At 40.3% G+C, this 15,561-nt stretch overlaps 2 protein-coding genes across 3 annotated transcripts in view; one reads left to right on the top strand and one right to left on the bottom strand.

Annotated features, from left to right (window-relative positions):
* The window catches only part of NUP54 (nucleoporin 54), a 26,532-nt gene extending 26,036 nt beyond the window's left edge, over positions 1–496 (top strand). For both annotated transcript variants that reach the window (XM_018553575.1, XM_018553574.1), the window contains one exon: positions 155–496. In XM_018553575.1, coding sequence (XP_018409077.1) covers positions 155–283 — 129 coding nt within the window. In that variant the 3' untranslated portion in view covers positions 284–496. The remainder of the gene's footprint in view (positions 1–154) is intronic.
* A 4,884-nt stretch (positions 497–5,380) lies between these two features.
* The window catches only part of PPEF2 (protein phosphatase with EF-hand domain 2), a 31,587-nt gene continuing 21,406 nt past the window's right edge, over positions 5,381–15,561 (bottom strand). Inside the window, exons 11-17 of the mRNA XM_018553549.1 lie at positions 14,686–15,081; positions 13,132–13,317; positions 11,633–11,775; positions 11,427–11,533; positions 10,512–10,675; positions 8,734–8,821; positions 5,381–5,583 (exon numbers count right to left, since the gene is read on the bottom strand). Of these exons, the coding sequence (XP_018409051.1) occupies positions 5,381–5,583; positions 8,734–8,821; positions 10,512–10,675; positions 11,427–11,533; positions 11,633–11,775; positions 13,132–13,317; positions 14,686–15,081 (1,287 nt within the window). The remainder of the gene's footprint in view (positions 5,584–8,733; positions 8,822–10,511; positions 10,676–11,426; positions 11,534–11,632; positions 11,776–13,131; positions 13,318–14,685; positions 15,082–15,561) is intronic.

Below are 15,561 nucleotides of genomic sequence, written 5' to 3'. Positions count from 1 at the left end.
CATCTAAATTCCCTCCTCTCCCCCCCCCCCTCCCCCCTCCGCTGTGACTTAATTGGTACCTGTATCTATATATTCCTAAAATTAGTAGGAAGGGGGAGGAGTTGATTTATATAATGTGTTAATTCCAATGCGCAATTTCTCCTTTTATCCCCAGCACTTAAAACAACAACAGGAAGGACTGAGCCATTTAATTACTATAATCAAGGATGATCTTGAAGACATCAAGCTGATTGAACAAGGGTTGATTGATAATGTTCACATACGAGGAGGAATGTTCAGCTGACCTGTGAAAAAGCACTGATCTCATTTCCATCTACAGTGTGGACCACACAACATTTGAATGGCTCCAGGCCAGTTGGCTGCAATTAAACGTTACCGTACACACCTATAGATCACTTCCTCTCTTCTGTTTTCACAGATAACGCCAGAAAATGTGTTTTTTGAGTAAAATGTCAAGTATTCAGACACTGAATTTTGTTAAGTGTGTACACTGCAGTTAATGGCAGGGAACCTAAAGTAAGTGATCTTTTGAAGGTAGCTGACATAGAGATTTACCTCCACAGCATATTGGAGTACTGGTGACACTGAAATGTGACAAATACAGCAGCTAGGGGTATGCAAAAGAAAACATCCAGCACTATAAAAACAATTTACATTACCTTTACATTTTTTATTCTTGATATTAAATATTGGATCTTATTGGGATCTATGCAGAATGAATAAATATTTTTCTTATGTACTCTTGGATGTTTTTTTTTATTTTTTTTTGCCACAGATGTTGAATGTTTCTATTTTTTTATTTTAATGTCCCCTTCTGTGTTAAGCATATGAAGCTCCATAAGATATTAGAGGGATTAGATGTTACTTGCATTATTGGCGATGGCCACCTGCCTCAGTACATTGAGCATTCTGAAGTCATTCATGATGTAAGAAATAACAAAATGCTCATTTTAACTTTAGAACGAAAGCAGCCTCTAAAACTTAATGCCTGGCTGGTGGTTCTGACAGGACAAGCTTCTGCACTAAAAGTAAAAAAAATATACTTTCCTGCCCATTAATGCCTCGTGCACATTCTTATTGGCCAGCATATTGATGAGCTAGTAGGAATGTATGGGAGTCAGTGGCAAGCTTCGACATTTGTTTGAAGTGTTGAAGATTTGCCTGTTAGAATAGCGAGAGATTCAATTGTAACAGTAGGGTATTAGAAACTGCTGCAGGTGTGTGGTGCATTTATTTTTTTGGGACAAAAACTGCTTTCATTAACATCTTAAACATACAATTGCTAGACAGGCAATTTTGTATAATGTTATAAAAAATGACATTTTTTTTCTTTTTTGGGGCTGTGCTAGAAACAGCCAGCGCAGCTCCAATGCATAGTCTGTGTCACGGCTCACACCACGTTGTGATGGGAACATGGTGGTGTGCGCTGAAGAAAAGTACAGCATGCCGTGGATCAAGCCATGTCGCTCCCCCGATGTGTCCGTAGAACTGAATGAAATGTCACTTGCGACATTTCAATTAAGTTCTACAAAAAGACAGTGTGATGTGCTGGGATCAGTGCGTAGGTACTGTGTCGGGCAAGGCGCACCAGCCACTGTGCGTTTATCTCAGCGGCTTGTGTGAATTGGCTCTTAATCTACAGGCAGTTAGGGTTTTCTAAAAACCTCCAGAAATTATTTTGTTTTCACTTGCCTAGATGTCAGCAGTGCTTTGCATACAGAATGCCCCAACAATGTCATTCCTTGTTCATGTGATTTGGTGACCTGCTTTTTCCGGAAGTCTACATAGAGCTTGAGGTAACATTTCAGTCTTTCCCAGCACTGTTTTTAGGTTTACAGCAGTATGGCCTTATCCCTAGATGAAATCCATCTATCAGAGTATTATGATGCAAGATAGCTGAATGACCTTATGTTATCCCTTCTAGCAGTCAAACCTCAAATTCATACAAGCCTTTGTTTGGTTTACTTCTCACATATGTGAAGGATTACTCATAGCAGTCATTAGTACCTCTGTTGTGACTATCAGTAAAAGCGTGTAGTAATTGTAATTACTCTTACTAAACAAATGGTAAGGGCCAAAAACTTAAAGGAGAACTATGGGGTCAGTGCTTTTCCCCATAGTTCTCCTGAGGGTCACGGCAGGACACAAACTAGTGTCCTCCCGTGACCCAAAGCTCAGTATACCATGAGCTACAGCTCACGGTATACTGAGACTGCCGCAGCCGCGACGGATCCTGACATTACTGTCGAGATCCACCCAGCTGCGTGATTGACAGCTGGCTCTGCCTATCTAGAGGCAGAGCCAGCTGTACCCGTCCCCTCCCCCATCCGTTCCGCCAGTCAGCGCTGGAGGATCGGAGCGAGGAGGGGGGGATCCCTGAGGGAGCTGTGAGTGAACAGTCACTGCTCTCTGCAGGGACAGGAACAAGAAGTGAGTGAGCGACGGTATGTGTTTGCTCACTTCCCGATCTATTGAGCCGACCTGTGACAGTTTGTCGCACATCGGCTCGAACTATGAGGATTAGTGATTTTCACTCACCTCATAGTTCTCCTTTTAGGTGGCCACACATTGTTTGATTTTCATTCGTAAATTGTGCACGAACAGTCTTTCGAACGAAAATCGAACAGCTGATGGCACATCTCCGATTTTTGTTTTTGATATTGTGAATTTTCCTTTCGGTCAGGTTGCAAAAATGTTTTCTGACCGAACGATAATCGATGAATCAGTGGGGTTTTCGTTTGTCAAACAAAAAACAACACATGCGCAAAAAGAAATGATTTCCGTAGTTTGCCAAAAATTGGTTGGTTAGTTTGGCTACCGAACGATTTACGAAATCAACATTTGACTATGCTTGATGGAGATGTCTAGGTATAATCGAACGAGGGTTCGTGGCAGAAAGGAACATTTCAAATGGAAATCGTACAATGTATGGCCACCGTTTTAAAGTGCAACTTGTTCTCCGATGCAGGGTTATTTATTCAAGTTCTCTGCTTCTGGTTAGCCAGTAGTGACTATTGCGTTGCAAAATATGTTTTGAGCTTGGGGCTGGAGAAACAGTTACCCTTAGCTGATGGTGAATAAGGTGAATTACTTACCCTATTTATCTCTATTCTCTGCTGTCTGACACTTCCAGGATGTGGGCAGGCCCTCGGTGTGTTCACGTAAAATTGAGGATTACCAGGCCTGAATTGTATGTGATGACCTCCAGAGAGCAGCAGAAAAGGTAGGGCAGCAAAGAGGAGTGGCTCCAGGGGCTCCTTTCAAAGAGGAGGAAGTGTGTCGGAGCAAGAAATTCATTATTTTGCCTTATTCCAATCCTTCTAGACAAAACAAGCATTTAACTGCACTGTAGAGAGGGACCTAGTGCAAGATACAGACACACAAATACTTTTCATGCTTGCTGTTTTGCTTGAAAAGTAATATTGCCTCACTTTAAAATACTGATTAAAACATCCAACAGGAAAACCGAGATGCCTCATATTAGTTGCCATTTGTCGTTGAGCCCATGAACTCAGGATGAATGAGTTGCTTTCAAAATGCCCTTTCGGCTTGGGGCAAATTGACCCTTTTAGAGTCAGTATTGGGGTATGGCAAATGCAAGTAGTTTGGCCCCTAGCAAGAGAACTTCTGTGTCTGTTAATACGGTCATGAGAAACGTAAAGGCTGTTCTTGTCAAATACTTGGCTAACACGCTGATTCACTGACTGTAATACTGATCAGATCAGGTATGCAGATTAGGAGCTCAGACATTCTTGCTCTGCATGCTTTCTCAGTCAGCCGGGCCACAGTGGCTGTCTCTGCATTTCACACACCACAGGTTTCTTTTTTTTCCTCAGAACGGGCTGAAGATATAGGATCATCTTTTTCCTTCATGACATTAGAAAATCTGCACTGCATAATGTATATGAGATAAGGTGCCTTTAGGGCATTTTAATATCATGGCTTATATAAAAAAAGAATATATATTCATAGGTGAACACTTTAGAATGTAATGTACAATAAATGTGATCTATTTTAATATTGTTTGAAGCTTTTCTTCATTGGTGCTTCTATTTAAGAAATCCTGTAAGTTCTGTTGTCTACCATTTCCCCAACTCCCAGAAGCAATGCTAGTTCCAGGGCAAGCATGTCATTGTGGAAGGTGCTTTGAAGGTGTCCTAGCCTGAAAGCAGGAGCCAACAAAGGCAACTTTCGCTGTAAAATGGAACTGCCCTAACAACAGGTTTTTATGTAGCACAGTGTATGTTTTTAAAGCTGAACTCCAGGCACAACAAAAGTAATTTAAATATATTCCTATAGTCATGGATATCAATCAACTTTGTCTGCACCAAATGGCTTTGCAAATCCCAATAAAAGTAGCAGTGACTTCCTCAATGTGCTGTACCTAAGGTGGCCATACACCGAATTTCGGGCCGCTTCTTGAGGAACTGGCCGAAATTCACACAATCCGGTACGCTGCTGGCACCGTTTCGGCCGGCATCTCTCAATCAGCTGATCGAAGGAGCCTGTCGGAAAATCTTAGCATGAACTGTGCAGGAATTCTACCAGCGGCCGCTATCAGAATACAAAAACAGGGATTCCTCAATTACAGCGCTCGAAGCGTTGCTGGAGAAATCTGTGCTATTTTTCTCTCCCATTCATTGAAGGACACAGGGCAACGGATCAGAGATCCGTTGCCCTGTGTCCTTCAATGAACGGAGAGAAAAGGATTTTACGGTGAGTACAAAAATCCTATTTTTTTGTTCAGCCCGTGGGTTAAACGAAAAAAATAGGCCAGCTTTAGCCTATGCAGAGCTGCAGGAGGGACCCAGCAGGCCCACCCACTACGTTCAAAGCAAACTACAGGAGGGGGCGGATACACCACCAGTCACCCTGCACAAGGAGAGAAAGCAGCAGTGACTGGTCTTGATTTATAGATGCTCCTGCATCTCTGATTTGTGAATAAAATAAAGAATACACATGACTCCTGTATTTAGACAATATTTGATAATCCCAGAGTTCAGGTTTAAGAAGACTCGTTTTGTATTTTTGGTCCAATTTGAAAATCATATGTCAGGTTATGGAAGGAAGGAAACATATCATGGATTACAATCAAGGACTTGCACTCTTTTTACCTTTGATGTCTATAGCATGTATTTATATAATATGTAAAATCCAAGTTATATTTGTTCATATTTACATTTATAGCAAAATACATACACAATACATTTCCATAATGTCCTGATAAGAGTTTGACAAATCATGAGTCTGTACACATGGAATTATTCTTCATACAGAATACTGTACCATTTTTATATATAGAGTCAACTGATTGTATTGTGTTTGGTTGTTATGCAGCTCTGAACTGTTGTCATAGGGCTTCCATGCAGTGGAGCATGTATTACAAATCTGACTCTTTATCTTCAGCGTGGGGTCTGTCTGCTAATCGGAAGGCTTCCAGGAACTCATTGATGTCTATGTTTCCATCTTTATTGAAATCTATGCTCCTCGCCATGTTAGCGATGGCCTCATCACTGACATCTATGTTTAAGTGGGAGCTGAGTAGCTTCCAAGTGTGATGAAACTCCTCAAATGAAATGAGGCCTGAAACACAAATAAGGAAATGTCCCGTTTTTATAGTACAGTTAGAGCATTTTCAAGTGTGATGCCTAATTGTTTTTGTGATAAAATTATGTTAAATATAAGAGTATGTCATTTAGGTTGTACACAGTTATTAATATCCAATAGCTAAACAGTTTAAACTTTCCCTGTATTTCAGTGTTGGTACCGAGCAGGGCTTCTGCTTTTTTGCCATTCTCAAGTGAAGCAGTGTTATCACAAATATTAACACCATTTATTTTTAAGTATTGGATACAATTATTAGGAGTTAAAACATGCTTACACTTGCTGTTTCTGTACGGGTAAGAGAAATATGGAAGATATCCCTTCTGACCTGTCCTAGAAATTCTATTTAGCTGCCTCTCCCTTGAAAATACTTAGTGCCGATTGGGACTACTGACTTCCCTCACCTACATGCTTGTTCCAGATTAAAGGACTCAAATTGAAACCACTAGGCCAATATAAAATTCAACAAACAAGCATTTTCAGAATGACATCCACAATGGAAGCTCTTGCGTTTCTTATTTGATGATTCTTACTGATGACTGGAGTTGGAAGTGACATCAGCAGAAGGTCCAATGAGGCTGGGACCGCTGGTTTTAACATACGGTGTGGTATATGCGTGATCTTATGTACACAAGTTGAAAGTGCACTTAAGGAGAACTATGGGGTTAGGGCCTTTCCCCATAGTTCTCCTTAGGGTAACGGGAGGACACAAACTAGCGTCCTCCCGTTACCCAAAGCTCAGTATACCGCAAGCTGTAGCTCGCGGTATACTGAGACGCCGCAGCCGGAGCGGATCCAGACAATTATGTCTGGATCCGCCCAGCTGCGTGAGTGACAGCTGGCTCTGCCTATCTAGAGGCAGAGCCAGCTGTACCCGCCCCCTCCTCCGTCCGTTCCCCCAGTCAGCGCTGGAGGATCGGACAGGGGAGGGGGGAATCCAGTCCCTCCCCTGTCAGGGCAGAGAGCCGTGACAGGATCGAGAAGTGAGCGAACGCCGGTATGTGTTCGCTCACCTCCCGATCTACTGAGCCGTCCTGTGACAGTCTCATTGTCACAGGTCGGCTAGAACTATGAGGTGAGTGAAAAGCACTCGCCTCATAGTTCTCCTTTAATTTGTGAGTGTGATTTTTATTTGTTCACTGGTTTAATAAAATGTAAGCGCTTTTACACTATTGACATTTTCTATATACTTTCACCTATGAGTGCTGTCTTGGGACCCATGGAGTAAGTGATGTGAGGTGAGGACACCAGATCAGCCCTGGATGTCGCCTCATCACACAAGCACTGTGTAGCCTGGCTGCCACTAGTTAAGATCCATGGAAGAAGTTGAGTGCCATTCTTGAGGTGTGTGAGCTACACTGGGCACAAGATGGTCACAGACCACTGACTTCATGAAGAAATGTTTTAGTGCAGTCCACTAGAGGACGCATGGAGGATGTCTTTGGATTACCTTGCAATTGCATTACTCTGGCCCATTAGAGGGAGCATCATTGGACTATTGCACTATGAAGATCTCTGTGTTAGCACTGAAGTAACACAATTTGAGGATTTAATGCAAAGGTTTGGCTTTACGTCACATTTCATTCACATAGAGCTAATTTAGCTACTGTGGTAGTTACTAAAGCTCGCTATATACTGAGAGCGCCGTAGCCGGGACGGATCCCGTCAATGTTGTCGAGATCCACCCAGCTGTGTGAGTGACAGCTGGCTCTGACTATCTGGAGGCAGAGCCATCTGTGCCCTCCCCCCTATCTGTTCCTCCAGTCAGCACTTGGGGAACGGAGAGGGGAGCAGGGAGATGATCGGAAAGTGAGCGAGTGACGGTATGTGTTCGCTCACTTCCTGATCTATAGAGCCGATGTGTGACAGTTTCATTGTCACACGTCGGCTCGAACTATGAGGATGAGTGAAAATCACTCACCTCATAGTTCTCCTTTAATTCACACTTATGCGCTATGATAATGCATGAACCATAAGCTGTTGCGGTGCCATCCATTTCAAGTGACATACCAAAGCATCTGCACTGCAATGAGCCCCAACACACAGGCTGTGCACTGCATTTTAAGAAAAGTAAGGTCTTTACATTAAGATGCTCTCCCAGCCCATTCCAAATCCATCTTAAGGCACGATAACACGTTGCATCAACACGCATTGTCAATGGGCTCTAAGGTTTAGGGGCTGAATTTGATGTCCTGGAACAATTAAAGTAACATCAATCTGTACCAACTAAAGCCAAGCTTTTATTGCCAGTAAAATTGTAAATTCTATTTGTCGATCAATCTACTGTCCACTTACAATGTAGGAAGATCATTTTATACCTAGTTTTATTGTGAGCTAGAATCCTCTTGTAATATTTGTATGTTAAATGACCTTACTTCATATACAGTATATGAATGTATCTTCAAATATATAAAGCATGTTTTCCTATATATTCTGTAAACATTGACAGAGTTATATACACAATACAGAGGTAGAGCAGGCACAAAACATTGTCAAAGCATTACCTTTCTTGTTAAAGGGTTATTAAACCCTCACATTTTTTTTGCATATATCTACTGCTAGCAAGCAGTAGATATATGCAAAAAAATAAAAACCTTTTGAAATAGTTTTGAGCTTACCTGTGTCTTTGCCAAGCGCTCCCGTCCGAACATTTGAAGAGTCTCGGGCGGCTGCAAGGGATCTTGGGGGCTGGCGCATGCACAGTTCAGATGTTCGGCCGGGAGACGAGGAGAGACACAAGGTAAGTCTATAGAGCAGCGTGCACCCGCACACACTCCATGGGACATCAGAGGAGAGGAGGACAGAGGAGTAAGCGCAGGATCGGAGACCCGCACCAGCGCTAGAGGTACCGCTAAAAACGGCAGTAAGGAAGAAGATGATCGGATTAAGAGACATGATATAAGGTCAGTCCTGACACTAACACTGGGGTCGCGAGAAAAAAAAAAAAACCTTTAATGTCACTTTAATCATTTTTTTTTTTTTGCCTTCCCTATCTCTGTATTTACTTGTGTTTAGTATGGTACATTTTTTTTTTGCTTGCTACAATAGTGATTTTTGGAACCTTACTACAGGATGGAAAAAAAATGTAAATGTTTAATGCTATTTTCAATGTAATTCAGCTGAACTTACCTGAGCTGTCACTGTCTATTATCCTAAATATTGTTTCCAAATCTGATCGGTTTCTGTAGAGAGCTTCTAACAAACTTGACTGTATATTCTGCAAAGTTATACAATTAACATGTTGGGTTTAAAGACATTCTACTGAAAAACAAGAATTGACGACAAGTAAATGCTCACACACAAAAAAGGCATATAAGATAAACATACTGTATATGTGAACTGTTTTACCTCCAAGAAGATGTCAATCTCCAATACTGACATTTACACTGTCCTGCTATACTTTCAGATGGACGATGCCACCTGAAGGTGTCAAGTACAGTGGTATCCTCTATCCACATAGAGCCGCATCCCCAGCCTTCTGACTGCACAGTGTCAGAGCAGCAGCAGACTGATGAGGTCATATTCTCGTTCTCTGTGCTCTTTCTTCCTATCCGCAGGTTCCTTTTATAAGCCTAAATTACACATGGTTTGCCCCCAGTCCTGCCTTGCCCCTCTCATTGTAAGTGCTGTATAGAGGAATGCAAGTTGCCGACCAAATAAAATTCAGTTACTTAAACTAGTTGCATTAAACAACAAAACAAATATGTTTAATAAACATAGAACTGCACTAATTTAGCTTTAAAGAAGAACTCCGGCCAGAAATATTATTATCCCTTGCATTGGGGATACCCCACATTGCAAGGGTTAAGAGCTTGTTTTCATCTAGGGACAGCAAAAATAAAGTTATACTCACCTGAACCTTGAGCCTGCTGGACTGGTCCCTGCAGCCCGTCTCCTCTTCTATTTCAGCGATGGAATGTCCCTTGGCATCCTCATGTCCTATACACTGTATAGGACGTGATGACTTACATGATCCTAGACTGCCAAAGCGGAGGGGGAACAAGGCTCCATGGGCTGGTCTGGCAGCCAGGCGGCTCTGAGGTTCAGGTAAGTATAACTTTTTTTATTTTTGTTGTCCCTAGATAAAAATAAGCACTTAACTCTTGCAGTGCAAGGGTTAAGAATATTTGTGCTTGGAGTTTTTCTTCAACAAATAAACTTTATTTGCAAAATTATTTTTTACCACAATTCTAGATGTCTGGAGGAGTTATCAATCTGGAGCGCATCAATTTGTGGAAAGGGAAGAAGATACTTTTTTTTTTGCTTACCTCATGCTAGAACTTATGCAATTATATTAGACATATAGCTATTAGTGGAGTTGTAAGAATTCTATTAGGACAATATACATTCCAATATAACAACACAGCATATCTTGTATATAAGTGCTTTATGTCCAAACACTTATAGTTGGGGGTCTATATCTGCAGCAATCATCATCTCATAGATATGATTTAAAGTTTCCCTGTGTGTGCCACTACATTGATTGCGATATTTAGTACATACCGTATAATAAATTATTCCATAATGCTTAATGTAATTATGTCATGAGAAAAATATTGGGCTGTCAATGCTGATCTTTTGGGAAATGCTAGTTGTCTTGCTATAAAGCTAACCAACTGCCCTTAGTAGTTTAACTCACTGGGCAAGAATCAGTATGCGAAGTGGGAAAGTCAGGGTAAAGTAGAAAGTCCTTATCTGAAACATTATGTAGTACATTTTATTTAATTATTTTGATAAAACAGTATGTATGTGACACTTATGTTGTCTGCTCTTGAAGCCAAAATACCCCCTTAACAGTAACCCCTTTATATTGAAAAGTGTTGCGCAAGCTGATGGCGCTATATAAATCTTGTCTAATATGATATCTCTAATATTGATTTTTACATAGACACATTTAAAAGCTTCACCTCTCGGGTTGGCTGGCAAACAGAGAGTTCATCAAACCATTCTTTGTATTTTAGCAGACCGTCTGTAGCATTGCGGACAAGTTGCGGCCTGAGCATTCGCCATGGCAGTCCTAGTTTCAAGACAGACTCCAGTGCAGTTGCCCAGTCATTTAATGTAATATATCCTGCATAGAAGAGTTAAACAATGCAATTATGTCTTGAGATAACCTAAAATCCGTCTTCTGCATCTATCTGGCACAGCCTGTGCTTTGAAAGCTCCAGCATCTGGAGGTTTCCACAGGTCTTAACAAGAACCTTTCCATAGTTCATAGTGGTATAACACGTTTGGCAGACATAAAGCTACAACAGTGTCTTACAGGACAACAGCTTCAAGCACAGTTTAACAGTGGTTATGGAAAGGAATCTCACTTTTAATTGTGAAAAGAAGACTTGATTGATTAGAAAGCCATTGATAAAATTGCAAAATAAAAAAAAGAAGCTTGCCTGTGCCAGAAACCTCCACCAGTGATTTTCAAAGCCTGTCACAAATAATGAGTTTGGGGCAGCCGTTGAAGGACCACTGAGGGCATGGATCAGCTACAATTCTCACTGGCGAGGTCAAACCCTGCCAATAAAGCCGTGACAATGACAATATAAAGCGGGTGGTGGGGGCCAGAGAATCGGGTAGGCTGTATCAGGTTTGATGTCCGCTAGTGATGAGGTGAGTATGACCTTTGCATGAATTTACCATTGGTTGCCACTTGATCAAGCCCACCCCTTCCTTACTTTTAAACTAATAAAAACAATTCCTTGACTAAGCAAGGCGTATATTGGGAAAAAAACATATGCCATGCTCCCAACAGTCAAGAGCCACTGTCACTGTGGCTCAGGGCTCATACCAGACATAAAAATATAACATATTTATATTTGGCTTACCAGGGTGATTCTTGTCAAATCTTTTAAATTCATTAAGGAGGACAGATTTATGAGCAAATAGTTTTTCCCTTAAGGCCCTCAGAGCGGATTCTTCCACAGTGCTCACTCTAGTACAAAGAGAAACAGTTGTAAGAATTGACCCAGAGCTGACAATTTCCCTGACCCTGAGAAGAACTGTGCGATGCAGTATATATGGGAAGCAGTACCTTTGCCTCATGGTCAGAGTGTTCGTAGTTTTGTTTGCTTGGTACTGCACAAAATGTGGCACAAGGTCAGGCCCCAGTTTCACATATGCTCCTTTGTTACTGCCAACCTCGTAGTAATTAGATGCAGAAAAAATTGTCAGAACCTGAGAAAATAAACAGCAACAAATATATTTATGTCGGAAGATTTAAAATCTGATGTACTATATAATGTGACAAAGGCTGATGTAATTGCCAAACTGGAAATATGCAATGTGCAATTTATGAAGTAGTTTTGTCTGCATTTCAGAAACAAAAATTCTCATATGCACTCAGTGTCAGTGTGACAGCGCTGAGTGAGAAAGTATGCAATGTTGTAGTGGCGTTCACTGAGGAAGTGCACAACAATGTAGCGGCGATGAGTGAGGAAGTGACGTGAAGAAGGTTGTGCTGGTGCTGAGTGTCACATTGGTGCAGGTAGTGTCTTTGATAAAATTCCAAAAGGTCCCCAATAACCTGCACACACAGTAGTGACAGCATATTCTTAAAATATGTTATCCTGCAGACATTAATGAAGACTGACGCACCCTGAGGCCAAATACACGTCTGTAAAACACATAGCCTGTAACATGTTTGAGATTTACAGTGCTATACTTACATATTGGCCATCACCATTAACAACAGAGCAGATCCCAATAACATATTAATCTTTATACACATTGTGGCTACCAACATACAATACATGGTGTATGAGGGTAATGCTTTGCTGCAGTGTACAGCTACTCTATAACAATAATAACAGAGCAGCCACTATAAAGCCACTAAGAACACCCTGTCTAATACTAGGTACCCATGTTTGCTACCAGCAACTGCGGCCACCTGTATTTTAGGACAGTGCGTAATAGCATACTACTTCTGAGGTTGCTACTGTACTTGTGCTGAATCTTACTTCAAAATTGTAATGGCATAAATATGCCAGCAGGATTCGGCATATCTGTAGTGGTAGAACAGGCCAGTCACTACCACGCATGTGTAGGATCTCACTACCATATTTCTGACAACACAATATGGAGGCGAGATCCTGCTCATGCATGGTAGTGCAGTACCGACTGGTCACTAGTGTTCATGCACAGGATTTCTCCGCCTTATTGATGTCAACACAACGAGTGCATGTAAGCGGCAAGCAATTGATAGTGTTCTGGGAATCCATTGTCATGTATTAAAGCCCATCTGGGCAAACAAACTCACATCCCACACACCCATTTAGCATCTTTTTTTTCTTTAAAATACAACAACCCTTTTGACTACTAACCTGCAGACAGTAACGTGGACATCCAAAGATAAACCCTCACATTCATTCAAGCATTTAGGTATTTTGGACTGTTATTTTATTAACTAACATGATTATCCACATACACATACTGTATATGGAGAGTGAGAGAGAAATACATATATAAAATGTATACAAACTAGAATATATTGCTTTCTTTTTAAGCCTTACGAATTATATGCAAACAATGTACCTTTCCGTTGTGGCAAAACTCATATCCTTCTTGCTTACATTCATGAGAGCGGATCAGCATTTGCAATCCATGTTTTTTCAGTACTTTTTCAGTTATATCAGGACCAAAGTAGCATCCTCCTCCACGAACTGTATTTGACTTGCAGCCATCTTGAGCTATAGGATCACTCCACAAAATATCTACAATCTATCCATGGGTTAAAGAAACCAAATAACTGTTATCAAATGCATTTGTACAGCATTATAGACAGGTTTTTTTTTAACAAATGCAGTGAAATGTAAATAATAGTAAAAAAAAAACTAATGCTGAACTGTAACCACCTGGAAAATGCCATAATAAATGTAGATGAGGAATTTTATCAAAATGTCACCCGCATGGTAATTCTTTACATTTTACTGGCTTTAACTTCTGTTCATGTATTTGCTCCTATGTATTGGTAAAACAGGCACTGGTCTTGGGAAGGTAGTCAATAAATTACAATCAACAATGTGTATAGAATATCCAGTTTTTGCCAAATGTATCATATTTATTAAGGCAAACCTATACACAGACACCGTGTATCCATTCCTGAGACAAGGCAGTCTGCTGCAAAACAGAAGTTCTGCAGAGCATGAGAACAGATACAGATTTAAAAGGAAGAGCAGCAAAGAGAAGGGAAACAGCCATGCATTACAGTAAGGCACACATTACAGGATTGTTTTATGTTAAAAAATCTGAGGGTTTAATGTCACTTTAACTATTAACAAAAATGTACCCTATTTGTGTATCATTCATCTGTAGATCCTCAAATCATCTCTAAATTCATGCTGACACTGTCCTTCCTTCTGGAGGGTGGCTACTTTTGTTCCCCATGGTCCCTGTGTGTGTTGTAAAGTAGACACCCCTCCTGGCCCGCTCCAGTGATGGACTACAATGCCAATACAAATTAGTAAACTAAATGTGAGATTGTAGTCCTTTACAGGAATAAACTTGGAGTGGTAGCTACTTTACAACACACATAGGGACCATTGGGAACAAAAGTAGCCACCCTCCAGAAGGAAGGACAGTGTCAGCACCAATTCAGAGATGATTGGAGGATCTACACCTGAGTGATACACAGATAAGATACATTTTTGTTAATAGTTAAGATACTTGTAAGCATTTTTAAGATTTAACTCCTGAGTTTGGTATCACTTAAAAAATATAACACTATTTTGAGAAGTCAAATCTAAAAATTGTAGCAGGAAGTTCAATTTATATAAAAAGAGCAAACTACATTGTTAGCAGCATTTTCTATAGGTCCTGCCAACATTAAGACTTACATAATATTGTAATAAAAACATCGGATTTCGGAAAACAATAGCTAAAAGGCATAAAGACTTCAGAGTATGCCTGCAGTTAGTATGGATTTAACTCTGAATCTGAATGAATGGCATTGTCGGGGTTAATTAGTGTTGGTTAGCTTATGGCCACAGGTCATCTAATTTAAAACACATTTATTTAAAGCCTTACTAAAAGTATATTCTGCTTGAAACGATTTGTATAAAAAAAAGGGTGGAAATAAGCTACATTTACCTGCTTTCTCTCCTCATTGTCCATGTCATATTCTTGCATTTCTCCAGATTCTGAATCAGAAACGGATACCGGACTGTCTGGCTCTTTAATGGTCTCTGTGAAACCCACCTGTCTGCGGTATTTTACAAGTTCTTTATCTACAGATTGCCGCACTCGTTTAGAGATCTCTTTCCTGTCAATTGTCATGGTGGTGGGGCTACTGGCTGATCGTTTCCCTTTATAATTGGGTAGGAGGCTTGGGCTAGAGCTATAGGAGAAGGAACCACTTCTTGGAGGCGGCCAAGGCGATTCCACTGTTAATGTGTTTTCCCCATTTGTACATTTCCCCTGATCAGTCTTTAGTTCTGTCTTGTTGATCTTGTCTTTTTTTTTTCTAGGCCGCAAAGTAGATGCAAACTAAAAAAGCAGTATAAACAATAGTTTATTATTTTAGTTTTTATATATTTTTTTATTTCTATGATTGTATTTTAAGAATTGTATTGTAAGAAAGAATAAGTACTGTAGGTAGGAATATACATACAGTTATCTGGTTGATAATACTGACATATAAACAGAGATACTAAAGTACAAGCACGTATATAAATATGGTTACATAAAAATATTCACCATGTTCAAGTATTAGTTACCTATTAGCACATTAAAATAAGACTGAGCGTGAAATCCTATTTGGTAATCACAGATACAAATGTTAAAGTGTCTGTCTTCAATTAATTGAGGAAACATTAACAAATATCCCATAGGAAATTTGCAGAATGTGTAATATTGAAAGCTGATCCACATGAGACATATAGTTAATAATTTAATGAAAAGCTGAGCAAAAGTGGTAGAGTAAATATATGTATAAATGTAATTCCATGGTGTGTGCATATATATATA

The sequence above is a fragment of the Nanorana parkeri genome, unplaced genomic scaffold (assembly GCF_000935625.1).
Source record: "Nanorana parkeri isolate BGI_ZX_2015 unplaced genomic scaffold, ASM93562v1 scaffold124, whole genome shotgun sequence".
NCBI classification, from domain to species: domain Eukaryota; kingdom Metazoa; phylum Chordata; class Amphibia; order Anura; family Dicroglossidae; genus Nanorana; species Nanorana parkeri.
The sequence above is the reverse complement of the archived record's forward strand: the minus strand, read 5'-3'. Positions and strand labels throughout refer to the sequence as shown.